Source organism: Eretmochelys imbricata, chromosome 7, assembly GCF_965152235.1.
Source record: "Eretmochelys imbricata isolate rEreImb1 chromosome 7, rEreImb1.hap1, whole genome shotgun sequence".
Taxonomy (NCBI): Eukaryota; Metazoa; Chordata; order Testudines; family Cheloniidae; genus Eretmochelys; species Eretmochelys imbricata.
The window spans coordinates 30,493,072-30,520,122 of NC_135578.1; the positions used below are offsets into that span (position 1 = coordinate 30,493,072).

General features: G+C 51.4%; 3 protein-coding genes across 3 annotated transcripts in view; 1 reads left to right on the top strand and 2 right to left on the bottom strand.

The window, feature by feature from the left end:
* Positions 1-5,010, bottom strand: part of PC (pyruvate carboxylase) — a 240,137-nt gene extending 235,127 nt beyond the window's left edge. Inside the window, exon 1 of the mRNA XM_077822518.1 lies at positions 4,952-5,010. The gene's annotated coding sequence lies outside the window, so the exon portion shown is untranslated. The remainder of the gene's footprint in view (positions 1-4,951) is intronic.
* A 4,209-nt stretch (positions 5,011-9,219) lies between these two features.
* On the top strand, positions 9,220-12,983 carry C7H11orf86 (chromosome 7 C11orf86 homolog). Its single transcript, XM_077821048.1, has 2 exons — positions 9,220-9,628; positions 12,752-12,983. Exons 1-2 carry the CDS (start codon positions 9,302-9,304, stop codon positions 12,869-12,871), a joined length of 447 nt encoding a protein of 148 aa, XP_077677174.1. The 5' UTR covers positions 9,220-9,301; the 3' UTR covers positions 12,872-12,983.
* Positions 12,984-18,014: 5,031 nt separating this feature from the next.
* CST6 (cystatin E/M) lies at positions 18,015-26,578 on the bottom strand. Its single transcript, XM_077822147.1, has 3 exons — positions 26,340-26,578; positions 20,275-20,400; positions 18,015-18,414 (listed from the first exon to the last, which is right to left on the bottom strand). The coding sequence occupies exons 1-3, from the start codon at positions 26,559-26,561 to the stop codon at positions 18,325-18,327; spliced, it is 438 nt and encodes a 145-aa protein (XP_077678273.1). The 5' UTR covers positions 26,562-26,578; the 3' UTR covers positions 18,015-18,324.
* Between the last annotated feature and the right edge of the window lie 473 nt (positions 26,579-27,051).

Sequence of the window (27,051 nt, forward strand, 5' to 3'; positions counted from 1 at the left end):
GTATCATGGGAGCCCACAACCAGTCAGGGAGCCTAGCAAACAGAGAATGGGGACATGAGGCATATCCAAATCAAAACATTTTAGTTTTGGGGCATTTGGCTTTGTGACCAAAAAAAAAAAAAAAAAAAAACAAACAGTGTTCCATGGGAAGCAGACAATTTTAAACAAAAATTATGTCTAGCCAAAAACTCACTTCTCCATTAATAAAAAGAAAAGCTTTGACAACAAAATTTCAGCCAGCCCTAGTGTTCTGCAGGAGGCCAGACTAGATGATCAGAATGGTCCCTTCTAGCCGTAACAACTATGAAGCCCACTATGGAAATAAAATCTGTTCTCTCTTTACAATCCAGCCTGAAAGGATCTTTTTGCAAACACTTTTTCTGCTTAAAATATCAGATCTTAAAACACAACTTCTGTTTTGCCAGAGGTTATTTTGGAAGATGAAGGAGGTCTCTTTGGAAGACCATGCAGGGTGGGAGCTCTCTCAGTCCTTATCTGAGGGACTGAGTTGACTGAATGAAAATTAACTTAGTTAAAAAAAGAAGAAAAAAAAAAGGTCTTAATCCAGGAGCAAAAGAGAGTATAGATCCTCATTTCCCTCTTAAGTAGGAGTGGGCCTAGAGGAAACAGCTATGTGGTCTAGTGGGTAAAGCACTGGACTGGGATTCAGGATTCTGTTCCCAGCTCTGCCACTGGCCTGTTGGGTGACTGTGGGCAAGTCACCTCCCTTTCCCGTGCCTCAGTTTCCCCATTTGTAAAATGGGGCTAGAGCTACTGACCTCCTTTGTGAGCTACTTTGATGTCTACTGATGAAAAGTGCTATAGAAAAGCTGGGTATAATTATTATCATCAATTACCCTCAAATTGTTATATACATGTGTCTGAGCATTAAGAACTGCACTACTCTTGCAGCCTGGGGGCACTGTCTGTGAGGATAACACAAGACGGATGAACTAAAGTCAAACATGCCCCTGTAGATTTGAAGTCTGCAGCAGCTGGCTGTGCCCCCAGCCCCGTTCCATTCAGAGCCCGAATCCCTGACACAGCAAGATTGAGGTTAGAAAGCCGCTGTCAGTTTCAGAGGCAAGGAAGCAGCTGGGAAACAGTCCGGGAGGAAAGGCAGCATGGTGCAAGTCAGCACTGCAAGGAGCAGAAAGTTCCTGGGGAAGATACAAAGCTCTCAGCTAGGCAGGGTGGGACCTGGGCGCATGAGAAGCAGGCAGGACAATCCGTGTCCTGGGCTGAAAAGGAGCCCCACATTTCGGCACAAGAGAGGCAATGGGGAAGCTGTATTGTGAGGAGAGCTCTTCCCACCATGCCATCCAATTCTGAGCTCATGGGGGAGCAGCATGATCTGGGAGTGGGGGTGGTGTATGCTAGATTGGAACTAAGGAGACCTAGATTCTTTTCCCAGCTCTGCCACTGACCTGCTGTGTGACCCCAGGCAAGTTTCTCTCCTACCTTTTGTCTATTTAGACCGTGAGCGTCTCTTCAGGACAGAGACTGTCTTTCGCTATGTGCTGGTGGGGTGCCTAGCCTGATGGAGGGCCATGCAGCACCCGGTCCAACAGGACCCCATCTTGGCTGAGGGGTCTGTGCAACGCCCAGCACAATAGGACCCTCCACCGATCTTGTCTGGGATCTTCAGTTGCTACCATTATACTAATTAGTAACAACATGTTACAGCAGGAAGATCAGTAAGAACATGCTCCAGCGACTTCAACACGCGGGAGCAATGCTCCATTCACACAGCGCCAAGCTGCCAACTTCAGAGCTAAACACAGAGACCTTGCCCCATGAGCTAAATCTCCATCACGGGGAGCAGATCCAGTCTTCCCCACATCCGCTCAGACAGCTGCATCCTCTCCAGTTGGAGACCACTGTGAGAACCAGGCCCACAAGCCCACCCAGCTGATGGCCATCATGAGCCCCACTACAAACCATGCCCTCCTGTCTCAATAGACGAATCAGTTTTCCCACTGTAGTGGTACATCTTTTCCCCTCATCCCATTATGTCCCTCCCTATTTGCTGCTACCCAAATCAGACCCTGAGCTCCAATCACAGAGCAGAAAGCCAGACACACAGAAGTTAGCACAGAAAACAGGGCCCTAGAGATGACGCCCTCCCAATACATACCAGCACTAGGCTCCCTTACAAATCTGAAGGCCACTTCCAGACCCTACCTCCCTTCCCATTACAGACCAGTACCTGAAAGAGGACACAACCAGTATGATCAATGGTCTCAACCATTCTGAGCGGTCCATGGGATCAGAGAAGGGGTCCTGTTGGGGAAAATGGTCTGTATCATGGGGGTTGTGAGGAGAGACCAATCCAAGGCTGCCAGGCAGCACATCACAAGAGATCTTTCAAGATGTCCATGTCTGCAATCGAAACAGATGACTGGTGTGGCACCAGCAACCCCAGAGTGATAATTACCGGGCAATGAATCTTCACTAACTTGAGAGTTATGGCTGAGATCGCATCACACGTGTACAAAGACAGCCCTGAAGGGCTACACGCTCAGGAATGCTGCAGGTGAAAGCTTTGTTGGTATTAACCTTAACTCTGCCCACTCTGTATCCCCAAGCCCTCACAAAGATGCCCTAAAAGAAAACCATGCCTTCTTGTCTAGTCGGGTATGCCAATGGGTATGGGATGATATAACCCACACACCCTCTTCCCGAGGCAGAGTCCTGTATTGGTATACCCTTATTATTAATTATTATTATTATATTAAGCCTTCAAGCTTACAGCAATACAGATGAATTAACCCGCCCCTGCACTACAAACTGTGCCACCCCAATAGAGACTAGTGCAGGTCCTATACACTACACACCACAACCCCATTTTCCCAACACGGCGCATTACCCAAATACCACAGACTTGTCCATCCTTCCCAATATAGCCCAGTCTGTCCCCTCTCATTGCAACAGCAGAAGACCCACACCCAGTCCATATTGAGGAATACAGACTGGTCCATATTGAGGCAACAAGACCTACGGATGACTCCATATTATGAGGATACAGAGTACTCAATTCAGAGAGATGGAATTGCTCCACGGTGTCAGAAGGCCAAGGACAGGTCTACACCAAGAGATCGATACTAGTCCATATTAAGGGGTAGAGAATCTAGGTCTGGGTCCCTATCACAGAGTTACAGACCAATCTCAATTGGGGAAAGGAACCTGGGCCCCAAACTTCTCTATTTTCTAAGGGAAGTGTAATTTATGAGAGTGGGAACTAAGCCAATTCCCACCAGAAGTTGCTCTAGTCCCTACTGGAAGATAGAAACAAGTTCATAATGTGAGGGAAAGGAGATACAGACCAAACTCCCACAATGCTCCTTGCCACACAGTACCCCAAAGGGCATTAGGGCGGTCAGGTCCAAAGCCTATGGGGGGAGAAGAGAGAAAGGTTTGTATTGGGCATCTGGGACTGGTCCATATGGGCCATGCAGCAAAGTCCATACTCGGGGGCAAAGGGTGCCCTAAGATGGTTCCCTGAGAAGGAAATTTAGGCATTGGAGTGGTCTGTATTAGGGAGACCCCACAGTGGGTAGAAAGGAGGTGGGTTTGTATGGGACAGCTGGGACTGGTCCAGATAGAGAAATACAGCACTGGGGATACACAGGGAAGCCCAAATCAGTCCCCTGAAGATGTCAGGACGCCTAATATGGACTAGTCTGAGGAGACACAGCTCACTTCCTGACATAGACTGGTCCATATGGCATGATACAGGCTAGTCCCCAAAAGAAGCATGGACTAGTCTGAAAGCCTGGCATTCCATAGGAAGCCCAACTCAGCCCCTGCCAGGGACTGTCCCATATAGGACAATACAATTCAGTCCACACATGAGTGTGAAGGCCTCAGACTGGTTTGTAATGGGGGGAGGAGCAGATCCATAGGGGTGGTAATCCAGGCCTGTCCCCAAGAAAGGTCCATATCAGCAAAGCGTTGCAGTTCAATCACTGGTACACATGTGGCAATTCAGCCCAGTCCATACAAGGATGACAAGGGAATCTGGTCAATACAGAGAAGGGACTAGTCCATATGGAGCCATACAACCTAGTACATGCTAGGGATGGGGGAGCCCAGCCCAGTCCTTGACAGGTGTGGTCCATACAGATGATACAGCCTGGTTAAGAAGACTGGACCAAACAAGGAGGAGGGAAAGTCCAGCACTGGTGCATATGAGGGGATACAGCCTAATCCATATGGGGAAGGGAGGGAGGAACTGGTCCATAACATCCAATAAAGCCCAGTCTATACAGGATGGGGAGCAACTGGAATATACAGTGAGGAGAGGCCTAGCCCTGGTCTATATGGGACCGTACAACTTGGTCCATGGGGAAGGAGCAGGAGATGGTTCATATGGGAGGGAGCCCAGTCCTGGTCAATACAGGGGATGGAGAGAGTTCATCCCTGGTCTATGCAGGAGAGGAGGGGCTGGTCCAAATTCTGGAGGTGCAGCCCTGATCCATACAAGACAATAAAGCCCAGTCCATAGGGGAAGGAAATAGTCCATATGCAGGGATAGTCCATACGAGAGAGGAAGGGCTGATTCATATGCAAGGGAAGAGGGGTGTCCAGCTCTAGTCCCTACAGGGGGCAGGAACTGGTCCATACAAAGGAGGGGGGCACAAGCCATGGTCTATGAAGTGGGAGGGACTGGTCCATATGCGGGGGGAGGGGGGGGAGGTCCAGCCCTGGTACGTGGAGGGCGGAGGGGCTGGTCCATATGGGGGAGGGGGTGTCCAGCCCTGGTCTATGAAGTGGGAGGGGCTGGTCCATTTGGGGGGAGGGGAGAGGTCCAGCCCTGGCCCGTGGAGGGCGGAGGGGCTGGTCCATACGGGGGAGAGGGGGTCCAGCCCTGGCCGATGCGGGGGGAGGGGCTGGTCCATATGGGGGTGCCGGGGCCCCAGCCCGCCCTGTCCCAGGAGGTCCTTCTTACCCTACGGCGCGTCAGCCACTTGCTCCCCAGCTGTCAGATACCAGCCACCGCAACTTCCCCAGACGCCTCCGCCCCCTCTCAGCCTACCCCGCCCACCTGGCTTCTCATTGGCTGTTCAATTACGAAGCCACCTCCCATTGGTCGCTTTTGCCACACCCCCATCTCCCCTCGGTCGCGCCCCCAGAGCCCGATCTGTGGCTGAGCGGACCTGTCACTCACCGGTTCAAGCCTGGCGCCATCCCGCCCCCCAGTGACTTGAACACCTCTCTATTGGCCGCCCCTGGGATCCAATGCCTGGCATTGGCCAGCATCTCTCATTCCTTTTTTCTATTGGACAATATAAATGTCAATCGGCCTCCCAGAGCCCCGCCCAAAAGGGGGACGTGGCTGCACCGTAGTGAAGCCACCTCCACCTAAGAACGGCCATTGGCTGTCCGACTAAGACCTCTCCTGCCGCAATTGGTTGGCGGAAAGAAGGGGCGGGCCCCAACGTAGTGGGTGGAGCTGAGTGATTCATTCAGCCGGCCAAGCCGGGAGCACGTGACCGTAACACTATTGGGGCGCGGGCCCCTCAGCCGGGGAGGTGAGGCGCATGCTGAACGAGTGTGGGGACAGTGCCTGGGCGCTGTAGGGGGGCAGGGCGGCGGCTGCAGGGGACCCTGCTCGAGGCTGCATACTGGCTGGGGTGCCCCTTAGGGGCGAGGCGGGACAATCCCCCTCCCCGGGTCGCTAACAGCCAAACAGCGAGCGGCGTCAGGCTGCACCAGGCGGAGGGGGGAGGACTGTGCCCCCAGCACCGCCCCCTGACATACCCTGGGCTGCCCTCTCGGGCTTCCCACCTTCCACGTTGCAAGGCCGCTGCGTCAGGGCCCCATCATCACCGCAGGACTCCGGCGCTCTGGGGACGGTGAAGTGGCTCCTGCGAGGCAGGCAAAAGAACCCAAAGTGACCTGCCTAATATAATCAGGGCAGGGGAGAGCTCTCTGACTCTGATCCTGGGGGAATCCACCTTCACTGTGCCTAGCCTAGGGCTTACAACGCACGGGGGACTTGTTCTGATTCCATCCACCCGCATTTCTCTGTCCCAGCTCACACACACACCCCCCACGCCACCCTTGCACTCTCTCTCTCACACACACGTGTCCTTAGGATCAAGGCCCTGCTGGTGAGCCCTTCTGCTGCAAGGTGACTGGGAGATGACAAAGGGATGGCATTATTGGTAGCTGCTCCTCCACACATCATAAACCTGGAGTGGGTGATGGAAATGAACCAGCACGTGGAAAAGAGAAAGGAGATGCTGAGGGGATCATCCCAGGCAGCAGTCCCTGCTGGGAGCACTGCAGCAGTGCAAATAGATGCATCATCTCTGTGCCCATTTTCTGCAGCACTGCAGTTTGTGCTTTTACAGCTTCTCCCTGAAAGGTGTTAGCATGGCACAGTCCTCTCTCCTTAGGCAGGTTGAGCTGATCATGGCTTGCAAAGCTAATGGGGGTCAAGGCCTACAGAAAACCCTGCTGCTGCAGGAAACGGAGGATTAGGGCTCAGCAAGGGATGCTCACCCTGGTAAATCAGTGCTGTCCCCAGAATGGTGCTCAGCAGGGGGCACACTCCCCTCACAGTCAGTGCGGCCGCCCGTGCCCCAGTGCAGCAATAGAGGGTGCTATGCACTTTATAGTACTGCATTTTGGAGAGGGACATATAGCCAAGCTCTTCCCCTTACAACACAGCTCCACTGAGGATGTCTTTCTGGACTGTAGCCCCAGAGGTCACTGCAGTTAAACACCAGAAAGAGAAGCTCTGATCTCCCCAGCACCCTCTGCAGGGCAGGGCTCCCTTTCCACGCATTTGCTGCTCCCCTTTTCAGCACCATCAGAGATCTGATTCTCCACGGAGTATTTACAAATACTCAGGAGTCACACACAAGAAGCAGCAGCATGGGGACATGGCTGCATCAACTCGCTTGGGGGTGGGCGGGGCGGCGGGAGTTGCTTTCCCACTGGGACCATTTATTCAGGACTCAAGATGTTATTCCACTGTATGAGTTATAGATGTGAACAAGAGAGACTGCTTTCCATTGCTGCTGCACCAATGATGCAAGCACTTGAGCAGATTTAATCCTTAGTAAGTACTGTATTTATATTACAGCATCATAACAGGCACTGTACAGACAGGCCTAGCTCAGATCAGGTCCCATATTGCTCAGACCCCAGCTGAGTTCAAGGCCCCTGTTGATCAGGCACTGCACAGACCCTACCTGCCACGAGGGCCCCTGTTATGTTGGGAGCTGCACGAATCTCAGCCAGGATCAGGGGCCCTATCGTACCAGGCGCTGCACAGACACACAGTCCCTGCCTCACAGAGCTCAGTCTAAATAGGCAAAGGGTGGGAGGAGAAACAGGTGCAGAGTAGGGAAGGGTCTTACTCATGGTCACCCAGCAAGTCAGTGGTGGGAATAGAACCCATGTGTCCTGAGTCCTAGCCATTGGGCCAACTGTGCTGCTGCTGTCCCTGAGAGCCAAGGTGCAGGAAGCAAGGGTAGCAGCTTCTTGATCTCTCCCTCCGTGCTGCTTTTTTTAAGCAACGTGTCAATGGCGGGGGTGTTAGCTCAGTGGTTTGAGCATTGGCTTGCTAAACCCAGGGTTGTGAGTTCAATCTTTGAGGGGACCATTTAGGGATCTGAGGCAAAAATTGGGGATTGGGCCTGCTTTGAGCAGGGGGTTGGACTAGATGACCTCCTGAGGTCCCTTCCAACCCTGATATTCTATGATGTTAAAACAGCTCTGGGCATGTGCCCATAGGCTCTGATGTGTATTGGGGGAGGGATGCCGCAGGGGCTTACCAGGGTCTTGCCAGTCATGTACTTGGAAGCTGCTGGACTGGGAGATGGGATCGACTGGGGTATGAGAGCAATAGGATATGGGGAGTAGCTGGGATCTTAGTGCAGTGGAAGCCCAGGGCCTGGCCAGCAGATAGAGAGGGAAGTGGTTTGGGCGGGTGGGAGCAGGCTCATGCTCCATTTCCCACAGGCACCCTGTGACAGGCTAGTCCCCATGGCCCATGAGCACACAGTCAGCTGGGTCTGTGTCAAAGGACCAGCCCCACCCCCATCCCACACAGTCACCAGGTCCCCCTTCTTTCACCCCCTCGGCAGCCTCTCATGGGCTAGACTCACAGTCAGTGTCACAACCAGCTTCCTTCAGGCACCCAGGTCCCCCAGCCCCAGCCTGGAGTTGCCCTGGTGTCCATTTCTCCCTGCGCCAGGAGCATCCCTTTCTGTCTAGTTCCCTTCCCGGGGTGCAGCAGCATCCCGCAGGGCTCTAATATTTACCCTCTGAAATGCTGACCTCCCACCTCACCCTTCCCTCAGAAGGGACTGGGAGAAATTGGGATTTGAGAGCAGCGGAGATAGGAGCAGCTAGGAAACAAGGGCTAAGAGATGTTGGGACTGGGAGAGACAGGGATCTCCAGTTACACAGCCCGCTAGATGCCCCTTACTCTGCAGCTTCAGTTTCCCCCTTTTGCTTCATGTCCCTCCCTCAGGAGCAGTCAGCCCCAGCGACAGCTGCTCTGAGCCTCCCTGCACCAATCTGGGAGGTTAGGGGCCTGACGCCTGAAAATTTTGAAGGTAGGTTTGGATCTGTACTCCAGTTTTCTTCCTAGCCCAGACAGGGTCTGATTATGGCACCTTGAAAGCATTTGCCCAGCGCTTTCAAAGCACTTTACTGAGGCCACCAGTATAATTACCCCTATGTGACAGATGAGGAAGCCAAGGCACAAAGAAGGAACATGATTTGCCTAAGGTCACTGGGGTGGCACCCAGGAGCCCCAGTCAGATGCCAGGACCCCATGTGCCAGGCACTGCCCAGAGATTACCAAACCAGCCAGCTGCAGCAATAAGGCATCAGGATCCAGGCCGGAGGCTCTACGCTGCTAACACTGTTCCTGCTCTCTGCCCATTAGACCTTCATTGACTGCTGCTACAGCAGCAACATTTGACCCCACGGGGCAAGGTGGAGGGACTTTTGATGAGTAGCAGCACCTACCTTTGACCCCATGGGCTGAGATTTGCAGGGGGGAGAGAACTTTGTGATAAGGCAGCCAGAGCAGGGACCTTTGGCCCTGTGGGACTGGAGGGGGAAGGGGAATTTCCGTAAGAGGCCTGATTGGATGGGGTGGCACCCACAGGGGTGAATCAGCAACGGGTGAATCAGCCAGAGCAAAAAAGGGAAACTAGAGCCACTTGCCCTTGGGGATCTGGCCAGGACAGGAGAAGCATCTGGCCTCTGCGGATCAGCAGAGACAGGATCAGACTCGGTGCCAGCTCCGGATCAGACCACTCCCACTCCAGAGATGGCCCATGGCAGGAGCTTCCGGAGAGCGTACTCCCTCCGTACCCCCAAATCCCCCAGCCTCCTGGATTCCACCTACGGCCAGCTGGAGGACACCACCCTGCCCCATGTTTGGGGGGACAAGACAGAGAGCTCAGACAAGGCTAAGCAGAGGGGAAAGGGGAGAGCTGTGAGCCTGAGGGGGTGGAAGAGTGGGGTGGAAGAGCCCCCAGCTGAGAGGACCCTCACCCCAGGGGAGATGCCGCACTCACTAAGCCCCGATGATGGGGAGCTGCTGATCGGAGAGGCTCAGAGCAAGGGCTCTCACAGGATGAAGCAGTGCAAGAAGGTAACAGCTTGGAAACCCAGGAGGGTGACATGGGTTGGGTTTGGGGGTGCACTGATGGGAGCACCCAATGTTTTCCTAGTCTTCCCACCAACCCCATCCCAGCCTAGATTTTTCCCAGCATTCCCTCTGATGCCCCTCCTTCCAATCTCCTCCAGTGGTGGCATTTTCTGCCCCTTTCTTACACCCTTCCACACCTGACCCAGTTACCCCCTGTACCCATCTCCAGTCCTAACCCATCTTCCTCCCCTCTGATCCTGTGATGTCATTACCCCCTCTACCTTTACCAACCCCCAGCTCCACTCTCTTCTAGCAGTGGTATTTTCTACCCCTCACCTCAAGGGGTGCTAATTTTTTTACTGCCCTCTCATGGTTGGTGGCAGAGGAATCTGCAGGCCCCCTCCCCCTGGAAGGCTGTTAATGGTTTATGCTAGGGTTTGGTTTCTAAAGAGTTAATACATGACAGCTGATGATGCAAATGTGTAAAAGGCATGAGGTTATAAACCCTGCTAGGAGAGGGCATTATACATTGTTATAAGCCTTTTGATCTGTCAGGCTCTACCCATTTATTTAGACCTCTGTTAACCCTTTATCCATGGAGGGGAAAGGTGCTCTGGGTGTTAGCCAGCAACTCAGACTGGGTTAAATTCCCTGGTCCACCACCCAACTTAGACAAGTTTTAGTTATACAGTTGGGGAAACTGAGTCAGAGGCTGATGACAGTAGCCTTGCACTGCCTTGCTAGCACTGTTGTGAAGATAACTAAGGGTTGAGAGACCCTCAGGTAATGGTGGTGTGAGATGGTCTCCCCCAACTCTGGGGCCAGATCAGAGCCAGCACCCCCTGGAGGGGAAGGTCTATTCCTCTCCTTCCCTGCAGCCAGCCTGCCTGTTTCCCTCCCTGGTTGCCCCCACAAGCCAGACAGTGGTGGGGTGCTGTTAAGCCTTTGGAAATGGGGAGAATTTATCCCGCTTCAGGGGATGGGGGGGAAGGAAGAAAGAAAAATAGCCTTCTAAGCAGGACTGTGTGGGAAATGGTTGTCCCATCCTATGACAATTTGAGATTTCAAAAGCTCTTCCCCCCCTCCCAACCCACACCAGAAAGTTGGTGAACCCAACTGAAAACAGTTTTGAGTCCAATCCATTGAAACAAAACATTTCAGTATTAAAGTCTAAACGAAGTTAAATGTCAAAGAAAAAATGGCTTCAAACCAAAATATCAGAAGTTTGTTGAACAAATATCAAGACAGGACATTCCAGGCCCCTCTGCCCTCAATGTTTTATCAAGTCAGGAAATTAATCAAACTGACCCTTTTCACAAACAGGTTTGATTTAAACTAATCAGCATTTTTGGGTCAAGAATGTTTTGTTGACTAGCTCCCAAGCATCTGTAACAGAACCACCCCTTAGCAAAGGGCAGCCCTTTATAGTTCAAGTTGAGACTTGCTTTCTGCTTAACATGTGGTTTTTGTAAGTTCTCTAAAATCCATCAGCTGACTCAAATGGTCTTGAAAAAATGGCCATGCCTCATGGGGGCCTTGGCTAGAATTAGCACTACAGCTATGGGTTCTTTGAACAGGGATTTACAAGATAGAGCCCCCTAAGATATCACATGATGCATAAGCCTTCTGGTTCTTATTAGGGAGTGTTTTGATCACAATAGTGCCTAGAAATCCCCTCCCTATTTTTCACACACTCCTCCCTAGCTGTACTGGGGTAGCACCTCCAGACCAGGGTCCCATTGGCCCTAGATGCCGTACTAAACTAGAACCAAGCAGTAGTCGCTGCCCTGAGGTGCTTAAACCTCTTGGAGGTTTAATACCTTAGTTATCTCAAAGCCTCAGGGAACAGGGGCCTGGTGAAATGGGTGAGCCAGGCCCATCAGCCTCAAGATGGCCAGTAGCCTAGGGATCAGCCACTGCTCATGGGACATTTGGGATTATAACAGGGCAGAAAGCTCAGAGGTGTAACCCAACTCCTGACTGGGCTGAGAAACCCCTAGAGGGGAAAAGGCCACAGCCCCCTCACTGTGCCTCAGACCCAAACCTGCTCCCCCTTCGGGCACATAAAAGGTTGAGGCCTCCTCACAGCCGGGTCCTGCCAATCACACCACAGACACTTGCAGTGACAAGCCACCCTTGCTGAGGGCTCCGTTAGGTACATACAAGCTCTAGACCCACCCCACCATAGTCTTAAATATAGGTCCAGACGTCACTGTTTATAGGTTTTCCCAAGACTCTTGTCCTTCACCATCCAGCCCAATCCTTATCCCATCTCACAGATTCCCTAGGGTTCCCCCAAAAATGAAGCTTAAACAGCCTTCCCAGTTGTGGGGTTTCTCATCAGTCCCAGGTATTTAGGGTCCACCCCACTGGGCTCCTATCTGTAATTCCACCTTGGGCTTCCCCAGGATCCTGTCCCTTAGCTCAGGGGCCTCCAGGGCCAATCCCCTGAGCCTTTCATTGCTCAATAACACTTCTCCACTGCCAGCAATCACCCAGCAGTTTGCCCCTACTTCCCTCATCTAGGAGTTCACACAGATAGGCCTGCAGAGAGCATTTTATTAGAAGCTTCCAGCCCCTCCTCAGCTGGGACTGATCACTAACTGAGCTGGCCCCAGGTGGAATTAGGTGAGCTGCTGGGAAGCATCTACTTAGTCATAGGGGCCTGTACTCATTCCCTCTTAAGGGGGCCTAGCACCCGCTGACAGGCTGGATTGGAGCCTTTCCCTAGAGGGGAAGGTCCTGTATCCAACCCCCTGCCCCCCTGAGCCAGCCAGTTCCCCTGCCCTGAGGGGAGCCAGTTGAGAGTCAGATGGGAGCCAGCGTCCCCATTCCCAACACCCTGAGGCAGCCAGTCTCCTGGCTTGGTGGGCACCGATTCACCCAGCCTGTCTCAACAGAAGCAGTTCTCAGCTCAGCCAGGGGGAATCTCAGCCTACAGCCTGCTGGAATCCCAGCTGTGACTTTGTCCCCAGCTTCCAGCGGGCAGCCCCTAGGCCAGCCCCACTTGATACCTGTTGTCATGGCCTTTGCGTCTGCTTTGGGGCCGTGGAGGAGGCAAATCATGGAGAGGTCCCATCAGAGCACATCCTTCCTTGGCCTTTCACCCCGTTCTCTACCCTCCAGCAGGTGGACCGAGCCCTCCGCAGAGGCTGGGAGACCTTCGTGGCTAACCTGTACAGCGTGACGCTGAGCCGCCCAGCTCCCCCCTCCGAGGCCACCCCGTCACCAGCGAGAACATGTTGAGGAACCAGAAGAAGAGACAATGACTCTGGGCAGCTGGGCCAGTCCCAGAGACATGAACTTCCTAGAGCAGCATCAGCCACTGATCTGCATATTGGCTGCATTGGGCACGGGGTGCTTTTTTATAACAACTAGAGATGGGCTTGGGCCACCCATCCAGATCCAGATCAGTCGATCTGCCCCCCCCACTGATCCATCATCCATCCATCCCCGTATACACCTCTCTGTCTGCCCTCATATACACTTAGCTATCCATCCATCCATCCCCACAGACACCCCCGCCTATCCCCATATACACCTCTCTGTCTGCCCTTATATACACTTAGCTATCCATCCATCCACTCCCACAGACACCTCTCTGTCTTCCCTTATATACACTTAGCTAGCTAGCCATCCATCCCCACAGACACCCCTCTATCTATCCCCACATACACCTATCCAGTCATCCATCCCCACAGACACCCAGCTGTCTATCCCCATATACACCTGTCTAGCCGTCCATCCCCACAGACATGTCTGTCTATCCCCATATACAACCTATCTATCCCCCTATACACCTATCCATCCCCATAGACACCCGTTTGCCTATCTCCACATACGTCTGTCTATCCATCCATCCCCATACACTGTTATACCAATACAATAAAAACCAGCAGGATCTTATTAAAGGGAAAAAGGCAAAATACCACATTTATTGTGAATACAGAAAGAATCATAGTAAGCAGTTAGTTATAGCTATAACATTCCATTCAATCTCATATTTATTCACACATTCATTCATACAAACACACACACACAGGTTCTGCAAGGTTGTTATCATAGTTACCAGCCTTAGAGTTGCTCATGCCAAGCCACTGGCCAGGTGGCCTGGACATGAGGAGGGAGCAGGGCCTTGTCAGATGCTCATCTGATGCTCCTGGAAGTTGGTTTGCAGAATCAGACCCCCAAAGTTCTCACTTTTTAGAGTCTATTTTTATAGGAATTTCTTCCTATGCCAGTCTATGGGAATTGCTTCATCATGCTGTTGCTGAATCAATCAGCAGATAGCACATTCCTGAGGGCTCCGTGCTGCTAGATGTTATCTTGTTCTTTGGTTCTCCCATTCTTGAGGCTGTTGGGTGGATTCCAGTCTGCCTTCCGAGGGTCCTCTGGTTATTTCCACTTGATGCCTTCTTCAGCCGATGGACACTGGATTCTTAGGCTGGCACCTCCCTGATCATTCAGTTATTATCCACACCAAGCATCCATCCACATACATCCTCTATCTCTATTTTAATCACAATGGTTAATACAACAAAAGGGCGGGGAGTCTCTGGGTGCTGTTTCTATTGTTAGAGTATTGCTTTGAGTCTCTCTCTCTGTGAATTGCTTTGAGAACAGACTCTGTCTTAGAATGTACTAACACAATTAGCAGCTTGCAAGTTTCACACAGAGGGAGAGAAACAGTACCAAAAACCAAGAGACCTCTTAATTAGTAATACCCTGGAATTTAAACTCTGGGGAATCAAACTCATTTGTGATTTTAATACAGAACTTCTTTAATATGATCCAACAACACCTCTATCTATCTGTACCCATATATCTCTCTATCTACCTGCACATGCATCTTCCTCCCTACCTTCGTACACACCTATCTCTCTAGGTTTCGCTCCCATGGGCCAGGCTGGCTAGGGTCCAAGTTCCCAGTCCCCTCGCTGGTAACCTGGGAACAGAAATCTCAGCTCCAACTATGTTTCTCCCACTGGGCCCCCATCCAAACCCGTAACCGTCAGTGCCACTCCCCAGCCCTTTCTGGTGCTCACCTAGCCGGAGCTGTAATGCCCGGGCAGTGTTTCCCTGCATGTCAGCAACCACGGGGGAGGGGGTGTACAGCCCACACTGTAAATAGTCTCTGAATCACAGGGTCTCCCCTTATTATCTCCACCCCACGTTAACCTGCCCTAACACAGCAATCCAACCTGGCAGGCCCTGCCACAGGAGCATGGCGCTAAGGGACTCAGACTATCTCCTGCGTGGAGGGGAAGGAAACAGTGATTTTTCAAGGGGGTTGATTTTGCACTGGGCAGAGCCACCAGGACTCCTTAGTGGGCCCCCTTCCCAGTGCCAGGCCCAGAGAGGCCCTGCCCAGTGCAGACAAGGCAAAGGGTGCTTGATGGCAGGCAAAGTAGTGATTCTGTCTGGCCACCCCAACCCCAGGCCCACACACTTGGGGGTCAAGTGCTCTCGCTAGCAGGGGGGATACAAGTTGCCCCCTGGCAGCTCTTCAGTAACGGGGACCAAACCAGTGCCCTCTGGATCTAAATGAACGAGCCTCTCCTGCCTGAGCTAAAAGCCAGGGCTCTGCCAGGCTCCTCAACCTGTGTATGTGGCCCAGCCACCACTAGAGGGGGACAAAGCACCACGCGGAGTATCCCAGGGGTCTGTGGCCCTGGTGGAATGAAGGGTTGCCATGTCTTCAGCATTGTATGAACGGTCCTTGTAACCTGATGTGCTGCACGCCCTGCGCAAGTAAACCCTGAAACCCCACCACGGCACCTGAGCCTGCTTTCATTGCCACCCCAGATGTGGCCCCTTCTGCCATGAACTAGGTTAGAGGGATGGGGCTGAGGTGGCACTGGGCCATCACCACTGTCCAACTGAGATCCCACACACACTGAGCCAGGGGCCCAAAGGTGGTAGAACACTCCTCGGCCCAGGCCACATGACCGGGAGCCAGGACTCCTGGGTTCTCTGCTTGGATCTAGGAGAGAAGTGGTGTCCAATAGTTAGAGCAGGGAAGCTGAGAGTCAGAACTCTCAGGTTTTATTTCAGAGTAGGAGGTGGTGGGGGGGTCAAGTGGATACAAGCAGGAATTGGGGGCCAGGACACCTGGGTTCCATCCCTGGGATTAGCAAAGGAGTGGGGTCTGGTGGTTAGAATGGGGAAGCTGGGAGTTGGGACTCCTGGGTTAGGTTCCTGAATCTGAGAGAGGATGGGCTCTAGTGGTTAGAAAAAAAGATTTGGAAGGCAGGACTCCCAGCTTTCCTTCCCCTGTTTGCCCCCCCATTAATGATATGTACCATTGCTGTGAAGTCCGCAGGTGGGAAAGTGCACTGTGTTATATAACTGAGAGCAAGTTGTAAGTAACAACTCCCACAGAGCCAAAGTCCACCACTCAGGGCTGTCAGCCCAAGGGTGGCGAGCTCTGAAAAGACACTAACACAGCAGGAGCGTTGCACCATGGAAATCTTCCCCAAGCCACATTGGGAGCTGTTTGCCTTGTACCAGCCAGGCCCCTGGGGGGTGAGGGAAAAAGCCAGAGTCTCCAACCATCACCCGCTGCTACAAATTATACACGGGTTGTTTCCTCTTTGGCCTGAGGAGTCCACAAACAATCAGAGCTTTGTAGAAGAAATGCAAGATACGAGTCAGGTCTATTCTGGGGACAGTTTTGTTTTTACATTTTAAAAAATGGACCCAGAGTGCTGCTGTTGCTCTTGACACAGTACAAGCCCCCAACAGATCAGGACAAATAAGAGTTTTTGATTTGCTGGAAAGTCTTTATTTAAAAACAAACCACATCCACAGGACCACTAGGTCTACGCCCAGCACTGCAGGCTGGAACCTGCTGCTTTACTTGAGGGCATCACAACAGAGTTGGGGGGGAAACTCCCCCACCCAGCAGCTAAAGCAAGAAGGGAGGGAGGGGTGGAGCACAGTTCCATCCCAGAATACTCTGAGTAACCCCATTAACTCTATCACGACCACTTTATTACAGCTAGGGCTCATCATTTTATTTTTAGGGTGCACAACGTGCCAGGCCTAGCTACGTACCCACTGCAGCTCGGGGGGGTGGGGATGTTGCACCAGCTTGTCACTCACAGAACACAGTGAGTACCGGTAGTGGGCTCACATGCTATTTAAATGGATACCACCCTATTGCTATACACGGGTCACATCTGAGGTGCAGTGGGATATGAATTTTCTCTGCAACTGAGGGAGACCCTGCAGATTTTAGAGTACCCAAAGTGGCCAGTAGATGATGCTTGGGCTCATTTTATTTCTGCTCTTTAGCCAAGTCTCTGGCAGTGTTATGGATTGTAAGGGCAGAAAGGACCATTATTAGCATTTGGGGGGCGACAGCAACCACCAGCCCCAGGCACGGGCCAGGACCCTGTCCACTAGGTCCTATACAGATACAGAACAAAGCTGGGGCCTGCCCCAAAGAGCTTCTAGTCTAATCCAGCCTCCTGCAGAACAATTCAGAGCATCCCCCCAGCCATTCCTGCACCTAGCCCAGAATGGTTCTTGGAGCCAGAGCACACTTAGCCCTTGGCCAATATTCAGGGTCCTGCCTCTGCTCCTCCCACTTCAGCCTGAACCCCATCCCCTCCCCCTGAGCCAGCTACTCCCCCACCTTTGGGCCACATCAGAGAGAGTGCCTCTAGGAGGGAAAGGCCCCTCATGTTCCAGTCCCCACCCCACTGAACCAGCCTGGCCCCCCACCCTGGGGCCCAGATGTAAAGGTCTGTCCAGCTCCAAGCAGTTTGGCTCAATCTGAGTCAGGTTGCCGTTCAGGTCAGGCCAGCACTGTCTTTACCTTGGGAAGCAGGCATTTCTTTATCACAACTCAAGATGGATCCAGCTCATGCTGTCTGTCCACCAGACCCACAAAGCTGCCTGTTGCCACATGTCTGTTCAGCCCACTGGGCTTTTAGACCTTATACATCTTCCCCATAGTGCAAGGTAGCTGGGATCAGAACTCCTGGCTTAGCCCTGTTCTCAGATAGCCTGAGAACACATGTAAAGCCTAGCTCTGTATAGACCCCTGCTCTCACTGCTTTAACTCAGAAGACTGTGGGCACTCCTGGAGGACTTGAGATATTTAAAGGGATACTGCCCTTTTCCTGGATACATCAGGAACTGAGTACAGAAGAATTAGGTGGATTTGCTATTACTTAAGAGTCTTTAAATCAAGACTGGATACTTGTCTGAAATAAAAGTTATGCTCTAGCTCAACTGCCAGATATGGGCTGGATGAGATTCCATGGTCTGCATCTCACAGGTCAGCAAAGAGGAGCACAATTGCCTCGAAATCTATGAAGTACTCAACAACAGGAAACAGAAATGGAGGAACTGAGGGGAAGAAAAACACCAGCCACTGAACCATGGTGAATCACTTTTATTCCCTACATCATATGGGATGCCAAATCTTAGCTATGACAGAAAGCATCCAAGGGCTTCAGTCTGGTCATTAAGCAAGGCTGAACAATCAGACACTACAGAAGACGGCTCAGCCATTTCCAGTCCTGCCCTGATTGGGGGAGAGGAGGAGATCTAAGATCCTGATCTTCCTCCACCTGGTGGGGAATATGGGGATTAGAGAGAAGAGGCAGCAACAGAAGGAGGGCCAGCGTGACCCCCAGGCAGCATCGATCAATGGCAGATCGGTTCGCTGTCGTCAGATGGGATGGGTTTTAGGAGTGAGACACAGAGCAGTTCGCAGATAGTAACTCTGTCTGGTTCAGCCAGGGACGGGACCAGACCTGGAACTCACAGAGCAGTTTCTGCAGGGGGGGAAAAAACGTCCCACAATTAGATAGTCATGAAACACAGTACGGCTGCTGTAATACCTGGCTGAACTGGCTTATGTCCAGGTACACTGCAGCGCAAGAATCAGGCCCAAGGTTTTAGGGACAGTGAAAGCACCCACTCACGCAGCACTGGTATGAAACTTCTGTGTAGTTTATTGATGGGAACTAATAATTTACCAGTGTGATCCCAAACCAGCACCCATGCAAAGCTTCAGATAATCCCAACACTAACAGCGAGTCAATTTATGCCCCATACACCCAGTCTGTTAAAAGTGTCTTTTGTTTCCTATTTTACTTTCTCCAAAGGGCACCATCGGGTTAAAAGTTTAGGGGCTTCTTTATTTAGGATTCCTTACCCGAGTCACTACTGATAGGGTAGGGTGTAAATAGGCTTCCCTTCCACAGAACATTTCTACTTTTGGGCAAAACTATCCAACCCCCAAAAATCTTTCAGCCAAAAACAGCTATTTGGATTTCAATATGGCACTGTGGTGCTTCACAAGAGTTGTAATTCGAGTGCCTCATCTCCCATTCCCCTGATAGTTTGCACTCTCTGGCCAGACTCCATCTCTCAAGATTCACCTCTTAGCCAGTCTGTGGCGGTGAGATGCAGGCTGGACAGGGAGCCTGGCTTACAGAGCATAATAGGAGCCCCAAGTCCCCAAACGACAACACCTGTGAAGTGCTATGGTGCCATTCTGCATGGATATATTTCAGTTTATGGCTGAAATATAGATATTTTCTGTGGCAAGAGGGCACTTTTTGCACACACGCCAAAGTTTAGTTGGGATTTTGCCAAAACTACATTTTTCATTGAACAAACAATTTCAGTGGAAAACTTTTGCCCATTATGGACATCTTAGACCACAGAGCTACAATTTTCCAGAGAGCCTAAGGAAAATCTGATGTCTCGTTATCCTAACTGAACGCTCCCTTTTACTATTACCATTCCTCTCAAGGGGGATGGTGAAAAGGAACTACAATTGTCAGTTTCACTTCTGTTTACATTCTGGGGAAAGTCAATTTCACACACTGGTTACATTCAGTGCCAGTGTTTGGATTGCTAGGGGCTTGTTTTAAAATTAGAAACATTTTCATTATTTTAAATTACTATGAAGCTTTGAGACACTGTTAACACAAAACTTATGATGTATCCACTTGAAGACTGAGATACTCCCTAAGCTTATTTATATTACACTAGCACCCATAAACCTTACCTGTGATCATGGCCCCACTGTGCCAGGTTCTGACAATCCCTACTCCACAGAACTTGCAATCCAAATAGATGAAGGGTGGGCAGGGGAAACAGGCACGGTGAAGTGGGAGGGACTTGCCCGAGGTAAGAGGTGTTGTGCAGCACCCTGTACTCTAAATCGTCCAAAGTAACCCAAGTCCACCAAAAGGTGTTGCTTTCCAGATGTTTCAAGATGCTGTCCCTCCTGCTTGGGAGAAGCTCCCCATACACATCTGCAAAGCTATCGCATTACCCTCCTTCAAATACTTCCTTAAAGTTCTCCTCTACCATGATGCCTACAAAAACAAATTCAACAGCCAGACTGCTGGCGTGCTGAGGCCACTGTCCAATTGTGGCTCCCCGGTCTGTCTGCCATCTTTTGTCTTATACCTAGATTGGAAGCTCTCTGGGGCTTTTTTTTTGTTCTGTTTGTACAGCACTGAGCACAATGGGGTCCTGGCCCATGACTGGAACTTATAGGTGCTGTGGTTCTACAAATAAGTTCCATGCCAGGCAGGGATCCCTGACCTCACAAGACAGAACTGAGCCCACACAAAGTTGACACCTCAACTAGACGCTATGCAGTTTTCTCTCCTCACCTGTTGCTCTGATGCTGGCGGCAAGGGGCATGTGCTGACATCCCCGTTTCCAAGGCCTGCCCCATTTTTCCGGCACTGTGTTGTCACCAGCTGAACGGTCAGGTAGTATTTCATGCCAGCCACCACCTGGAACAAGAGCAGAGATTCCCAGAGTGAGGAAGGTTCTAGACATTTCCCACTTCTGATCAATAGTGAAAAATTGAGAAATCAAGAGTTTCAGCTCCACAAACTGCAATTGTTCTGTTTGCAGAGGGTAGTGCTTGAGAGGCCCCCCCAATCTCAGTTGTGGCCTCCATCATGTCAACAACTGCACAGACAGCCTCTCTCCCCCACCACCCCCAGACCGAGATCAGGGCCTACATTTGTGCCAGGCACTGTGCAGAAACCACCCTGGACTGAGGTCAGGACCCCATTTTTCCCAGGCACTGCACAGATTCCTCCCCCTGCCCTCCCATAAAAATCTATGCAGCCCCCATGCCAGGCGCTGTGGCTGTTCCAAAGCTCACTGAAATCAATGGAAGACTGTCCCAGACCTGTAGAACTTGGACAATAGACAAAGAGTGGGAGAGGAAACTACAACACAGAGAGGGAAAGGGACTTGCCTAAGATCAGTAACAGAGCCAGGAATAAAACCCAGGTCTCTTGAGTCCCATTCCAGTGCACTCAACCATTACTGTATTTAGAGCACTATTTGTTCCTCAGAGTAGGCTGAAAAATAAAAAGCCACCCCCAGGAGCAGCAGCGGCCACTGGAGCACCCCACTTCCCCAGCACCTAAGATTTAGTTAGGGGTATTTTTAGTAAAAGACTTTTTGGTTATTGCCAGTGACCTGTACTTGACTTTAGTAAAAATACCCGTGCCTAAATCATAGCCATAACCTTGGCATCTCTTGGTCTGTTTAAGAAGCTAATCACATTGAGCTCATTAAGTCTCTCACCATCAGGCATTTTTTTCCCAGCCCTCTGATCACTTCTCTGGCTCTTCGCTGCACCCTCTCCAATTTTTCAATGTCCTTTTGAAAATGTGGCCCTCAGAACTGGACTCAGTGTTCCAGTATCACTCCCTCCAATGCTATATGCAGAAGTAAAATCCCCTCCCTGCTCCTACTCCCCTGTTTACACAGGCAAGGATCACACTGGGAACTCATGCTGTGCTGCTTGTCCACTGTAACCCCGAAATCCTGCTCAGGGTCACTGCTTTCCAGGACACAGTCTCCTAGTCCATAGGGGCAGCCTGCATTTCTTGTTCCTAGATGTATAACTTTGCATTTGGCTACATTACAATGCACTGTGTTGGAACAGGCCTGGCTCCCCAAGCGATACAGATCGCTCTGTAGGACTGCCCTGTCCTCAGCACTAGGTGCCACTCCACTAATCCTTCCTCATCTTCTGTGGATGGATGGAAGGAAGATATGGATTGTGATGGCCGGGTCCATCTGGCACCAGTGACAATAAAGAGCTGGCGCTTTAAAAAGAGGAGTCCAAGAAATGTGGCCCAGGGGACAGCTCACTGGGCTGGAAATCAGATCATTGGGTTTTAGTCCCCACTCTGCCACTGACCCTGGGCAAGTTCCTTCCCTTCTTTGCACCCCCACTTCCTCTCCCACCCTTTGCCTACTTCGGTTAGAAGTTCTTCAGGGCAGGGGCTGTCTCTCACTCTGTGTCTGTGCGGCATATGGCACAACCAGGGCCCACAAACCCAGCACGGAGGGGGCTGCCTTGGCCCAGGCTTCTAGGTGTTACCATAATAACTGCCTACTTAGCCCAGATCTCCCCTAGAAAGAACCTGGTGAGATCAAGACAGTCCCAGATCAGCTCAATCATCATGGTATAGGTTAGACTTTCCATAGACAAGTGAGCATTAAGACATAGAATAGGTGGAATGGTGGGAAGGGAGGGTGTAACTAGGAAATAAAACCAGGAGGATACAAGAGGCATGATGCAAGCAGCAACCTGTTGTTCCAGCTTATGTCCCTATTACAGCTCTTCCCTTCCAGTGGAGCAGGTAGATGCTAGAGAGCCCGACCACAAGTGGGTGGTTTACACCCACTTGCCAATATGCAGCATGCACCTGTATTTATGCCACCTGTTTGTATGGCCCCAAACTCCACTGCATGCCTCTGCCCACGTTCCACTAATATGGGGAAGCTTAGCACCAAAACTGACTGTTCACTCCATAGGGAATTTCTCAAACTGGTGGAGCAGGGAACCCTAGACGTTAATGCCAGAAGGGACCATCCCGATCATCTCTGACCTTCTGTATATCACAGGCCTGAGCGTTTCCCCCGCCATTTCTGCACCCTTTGGTTGAGCGGTAGCGTGTCTTGTAGGAAGACATCCCATCTTGGTTTAAAGGCTCCAAGGGATGGAGAATCCACCCCATCCCTCTGTCAGCTGGTCCAATGGTTAATCTCCCTCCCTGTTAAAAATGTGCACCTTATTTCTAGTCTGAATTTGTCCAGCTTCAGCTCCCAGCTGTTGGGGCTCATTTTGCCTTTGTCCGCTGGGTTAAAAGGTCCGCTATCAGCAATCTCCTCCCCATGGCGGTACTTGCAGACCATGATCAAATCACCTATTCACCTTCTCCTAGAGAAACTAAATACTGGGTTTTCCAGCCCTCAAATCACTTTTGTGGCTCTTCTCTGAGTTCTCTCCAATCATCGATACCCTTTCAAAGGGTGGACACCAGAACCAGACAGTACCCGGTAGTGGTCTCACTGACACCATAGCAGGATGGATAAAAATCAATGATTAAAAAACAAAAACTTAAAAAAAAATTGGATTGTTTTGATAAAATGCTTTGAGGGAAAAAAAACCTATCTAAAGATAATTTAAATTAAGATCCATGATGAGATGTCTTTGAGCTATAATGTAAATAGGGATTATAAATTCTATAGTATGAGACAATATATTCATGTAATGTTTAGGAAAAGTTTTGTAAATGAGTTCCAACAGTTCATGGATTAGGACCCAATCTTATGGGGTTCCAGGAGCTTCTGTACAGATTTAGGTTAATCTTTCTACCTACCCAATGAGACTCAGTGCTCAGTCTAGAAGATACCATCAGAGATGCTTAGTTTTGCAGTTCTCAAACCATGGATTTAGGTCTCCAGAAGTAACATGCTTGTTAACAGCAAAAAATGTTTTTAAAATATATAGAGGTGAGAAACGACAGACTTCAACTCTATTGTCCTTCAGCAAATTTGTGTACAGAGTCAATCCCTTACCTCTCTCTAGAAGTGCAAAGTTTCAAAAAGTTCAATGAATAGAAGATTGTTGGGGGCGGAATAGATCTGGACAAGGAAAAGAAGTCTGGAGATAAATGTGAGAAGCGAGGGACATACGGCTTTTTGTTAAAATAGCATGTTTACTGTTGAAGAAAAAAATCCAGAATACTTAACATTGTTGTTTTAGTTAAACAAAACAATTTAAATGTCTGTCTGGTGATATTCTCCTCCTAATACAGCATGGCAAGAAAATCCTCCAAATATTAAGGATTCTCCAATTCAACAGGTTATAGTTCACCTCCCAATGACTTCATAAATATCTGCTTCAATTACCTTTGGTAAATGAAATAACCAAACAATTATTCATTTTCTGATATAGCTGTAAAACTAATCTGAAAAGTTTTCAAAATAAACCACTGTTTAAAAATGTATAGTGTGTACCTTCTAAAAATGAAAGCTACATCTATCTCCGAGTTGTGAAGAATATATATTAAGGTTATAACAACCAACAAGAATGCACTTTTATTAAATCAAGTCTTCCTGACTAGTGATTTAAATCATGATTTAAATCAAATCCACCCTGCACCGTAGACAGAGGTAATAGCATTACCCTACTCCTGCTTGCTTATTCCTCTGCTTTGATGTCCAAGGGTCACATTAGCCCTGTTAGCCACAGCATCGCACTGGGAGCTCATGTTCCTACACACCTCATAAGTCCTTTTCAGTGTCACTGTGTTCCAGGAATCAAGACCCTCAATTGTTCTTGTAGCTCTTCACGGAGCCCTCCCCAGTTCCTCCTCTCACCCCTCCAAGAAACCAACGGTTGTTGAATCAGACCAGCAAGTCCACGGTCACAGGCTAATGAGACATGGCGAAGAAAGCACAGAGATGCTCCCAATGAGAATCTGGGCTTTTGTCCCCATACTGTAAGTCTTAGCACAGAGCAAGCCTTGGACAAAAGGCATCACAGAAGCCCAAAGTAACCATTATCAAAGGCTGGTTCTTCAGAGCCTTATGCGCTGGAGAGCTGTAAACAACATTCCGTGGGGAGCAATATTCTATTGTGAGATCACATCTGCCCAGTATGGGATGGCTACAACCCATCTCAGTGAAAACCAGCTTCCGAGAGCAAGAGGGCATAGGGTCAGCATACACAAGTTCACAAAAAGAGACCATGGACCGGCATTGTTCACGCTAGACCGGAGGAGAAAAAGAGGAGATAGGATGGAAGGATACAACCATGACGACTGAGAGAGAAGGGAGATGGGGAACTTCCCACCCCTACAAGCCCTCCCACCAATCTTGGTCGGGAACCAGTATAGCACCCGACATGACGGGGGGGCCTCCCCTCAATCTCAGCTGAGATTTCTAGGCACTAGTGTAACACCAATAACAACTGTGACTTTTCCTTCTAGGGAGATCAGGGCTCACAATGAGATCAGACAGTCCTAGACCAGATCCATCATCATACATGCCTTCTTCCTCCAGCACAGTTAGATTTTCATGTACACAACCAAGAGTTGACATACTGTGAGCTAATCCAGAGTGGGCAGAGGCAGAGGGAAGAGAGTGCATGGGACCCTGACCATCAGATCCCAGCCAGGGTCCCACACAGCACCCAGCACGACAGGAGCCCCCCCTCACACCTGATCCCAGACGGGGTCTTGCACAGCATCAGCAGGAGAGCACACACACACACTATATCCCAGACAGCAAATGGGGAGCCCCCACAAAACCCCTGTTGCATTGGGTGCTTTCAGCAGTGGTGGAAGAGAACCAGTGGCAATGGGAGTGAGCCTGCGTGGCCAGGTGACTAGGAGAGAAGCAGGGCAGGGTGTGGGTCTGGGCAAACAAGGTGCTTGGTAATGCCCTTGCTGCAAAGCAGCATTCTTGCTGTTTGGATACAGCAATAATAGCCCTATCAGCCAATACTCACTTCTCCCGCCCTCCTGTCCTGTGTTACACCCTAAGCATAGAAGGCGAGTAAGTCTGCAGGCAGGAGGCCTGGAGACAATTATTTTATTTTAGATGAGAGCTGAGGTTCTGGCACACAGGGTGCATGGATGCCAACCAATGCCCTTCCTCACGACCCTCTGCATGGGGATCCCGACAGTCCCACGCTGGTACTCACTCCGGGAAGGGTCTCTCCACAGCCAGGAGGGTTAGAGATGTAATTCAATGGGAGCGGAGATTGTGGGCTCAGACACAGGGTCACACGTGTACAAAATAGTGGCACAGGAAAGTGGATGCCACCATGGTCTGCCCATGCTCCTCTTTGCCAGGTTTTCTCCACAGCCCGTGGGCTACAGCTGGGTTTTGTTACAGGAAGCTGAGACACTGGGGCTCAGAGAGAGGAGGACCTGCAGGGTCCAGGGCTCCCCCAGTGGTTACCCAGACTGGCAAGACACTGGGCTGTCACGGAAGAAGTTAGCACGAATCCTTGGTCGCCGCCCCATGGATCAGCAGTGTGTGCGCGCCGGCAAAAGTTGCTCTCACAGGACACCTCCCTGCAACCTGCCACCCCATAACCAGCATCCTTGTCCCCTATCTGGCCACAAGGGCCTCCCAGCCCCCCACACCTCTGCCCCCCATCAGGCCCAGTCCCTGAACCCCACCGGGCTGTGGGGCTTCCCCTACTCCTCCAGGACCCAGTCCCTGCCCCCTGCCTATACCCAGCTCCGTCCTCTGTCAGATCCAGGGCTCCCCGAGGGGACCCAAACCCCACCCCGAATCCACCCCTGCCCCAGCTCCAACCCGGACACCCGCACCCCCGGCTACGGCGCTGCCCCACAGCGGGCTCCAGCCCCGGCCCGGCCCGGCCCGGCCCAGCCCTCCTGACCTGGCTGCGAGCCCGCAGCACCCGCTCCGCCCGGGAGTAGTGCAGGCTGTTGCTGGCCCGGTTATAGGCCTCCACCGCGAACCGCACAGCCGCCTGCACCCCGGGATCCGAGACCGGCACCTCCTGCAGCCCCCCGACCAGGCGCTCCCCGCGCAGCCCCCGCCCCGCCAGGAGCAGCAGCCACAGCGCCGCCAGGGACACGCTCACTCCGGCGCTCGGCATTGCTGCGAATGAGAGGCCTGGGCGCCGCCCCCAGGAGAGCCCCACTAGCCCCGCCTCTGCAGCTAGCCCCGCCTCTCCCTTTAGCGCCGCCCCCAGGAGAGCCCCACTAGCCCCGCCTCTGCAGCTAGCCCCGCCTCTCCCTTTAGCCCCGCCCCTGTGGCCCCGCCCGCGGGGGGCCCCACCTGCCCTGATTCCTTCCCTCCTATCTGCCTCTAGCACTTGGGAGAAGTGCCCCATACACATGTGGGTACTGCCTCCCACCCCCAGTGTCCTCCTGCCTCCCCTTTGCTGTGACACCTACAGCATCCTTGGGCTACCAGCGCTGGAGTTATGGGGGGAAAGCAGAGGGGGCCCTTAATGAATGTGGGTGGGGCGGGAGGCAGCAAGGAGCCAGGACACCCCTTAGCTGGGTGCTCAGCTGGTATCCTCCTCACTTCTGAGCTCAGCTGCAGCAAGACTGGCTCCTTCCCTCTGCTCTTACCCCTCCCCC

Bases quoted from the DNA above. Each gene is read 5' to 3' on its own strand.
- C7H11orf86 (XM_077821048.1), top strand. From the start codon at position 9,302: ATGGCCCATGGCAGGAGCTTCCGGAGAGCGTACTCCCTCCGTACCCCC. The intron at 9,629-12,751 runs GTAACAGCTTGG...TCTACCCTCCAG, and splicing joins GGATGAAGCAGTGCAAGAAG to CAGGTGGACCGAGCCCTCCG.
- CST6 (XM_077822147.1), bottom strand. From the start codon at position 26,561: ATGCCGAGCGCCGGAGTGAGCGTGTCCCTGGCGGCGCTGTGGCTGCTG. The intron at 20,401-26,339 runs GTCAGGAGGGCT...CTCTTGTTCCAG, and splicing joins TGCTGCGGGCTCGCAGCCAG to GTGGTGGCTGGCATGAAATA. The intron at 18,415-20,274 runs GTGAGGAGAGAA...CCCCCCCTGCAG, and splicing joins CGCCAGCATCAGAGCAACAG to AAACTGCTCTGTGAGTTCCA.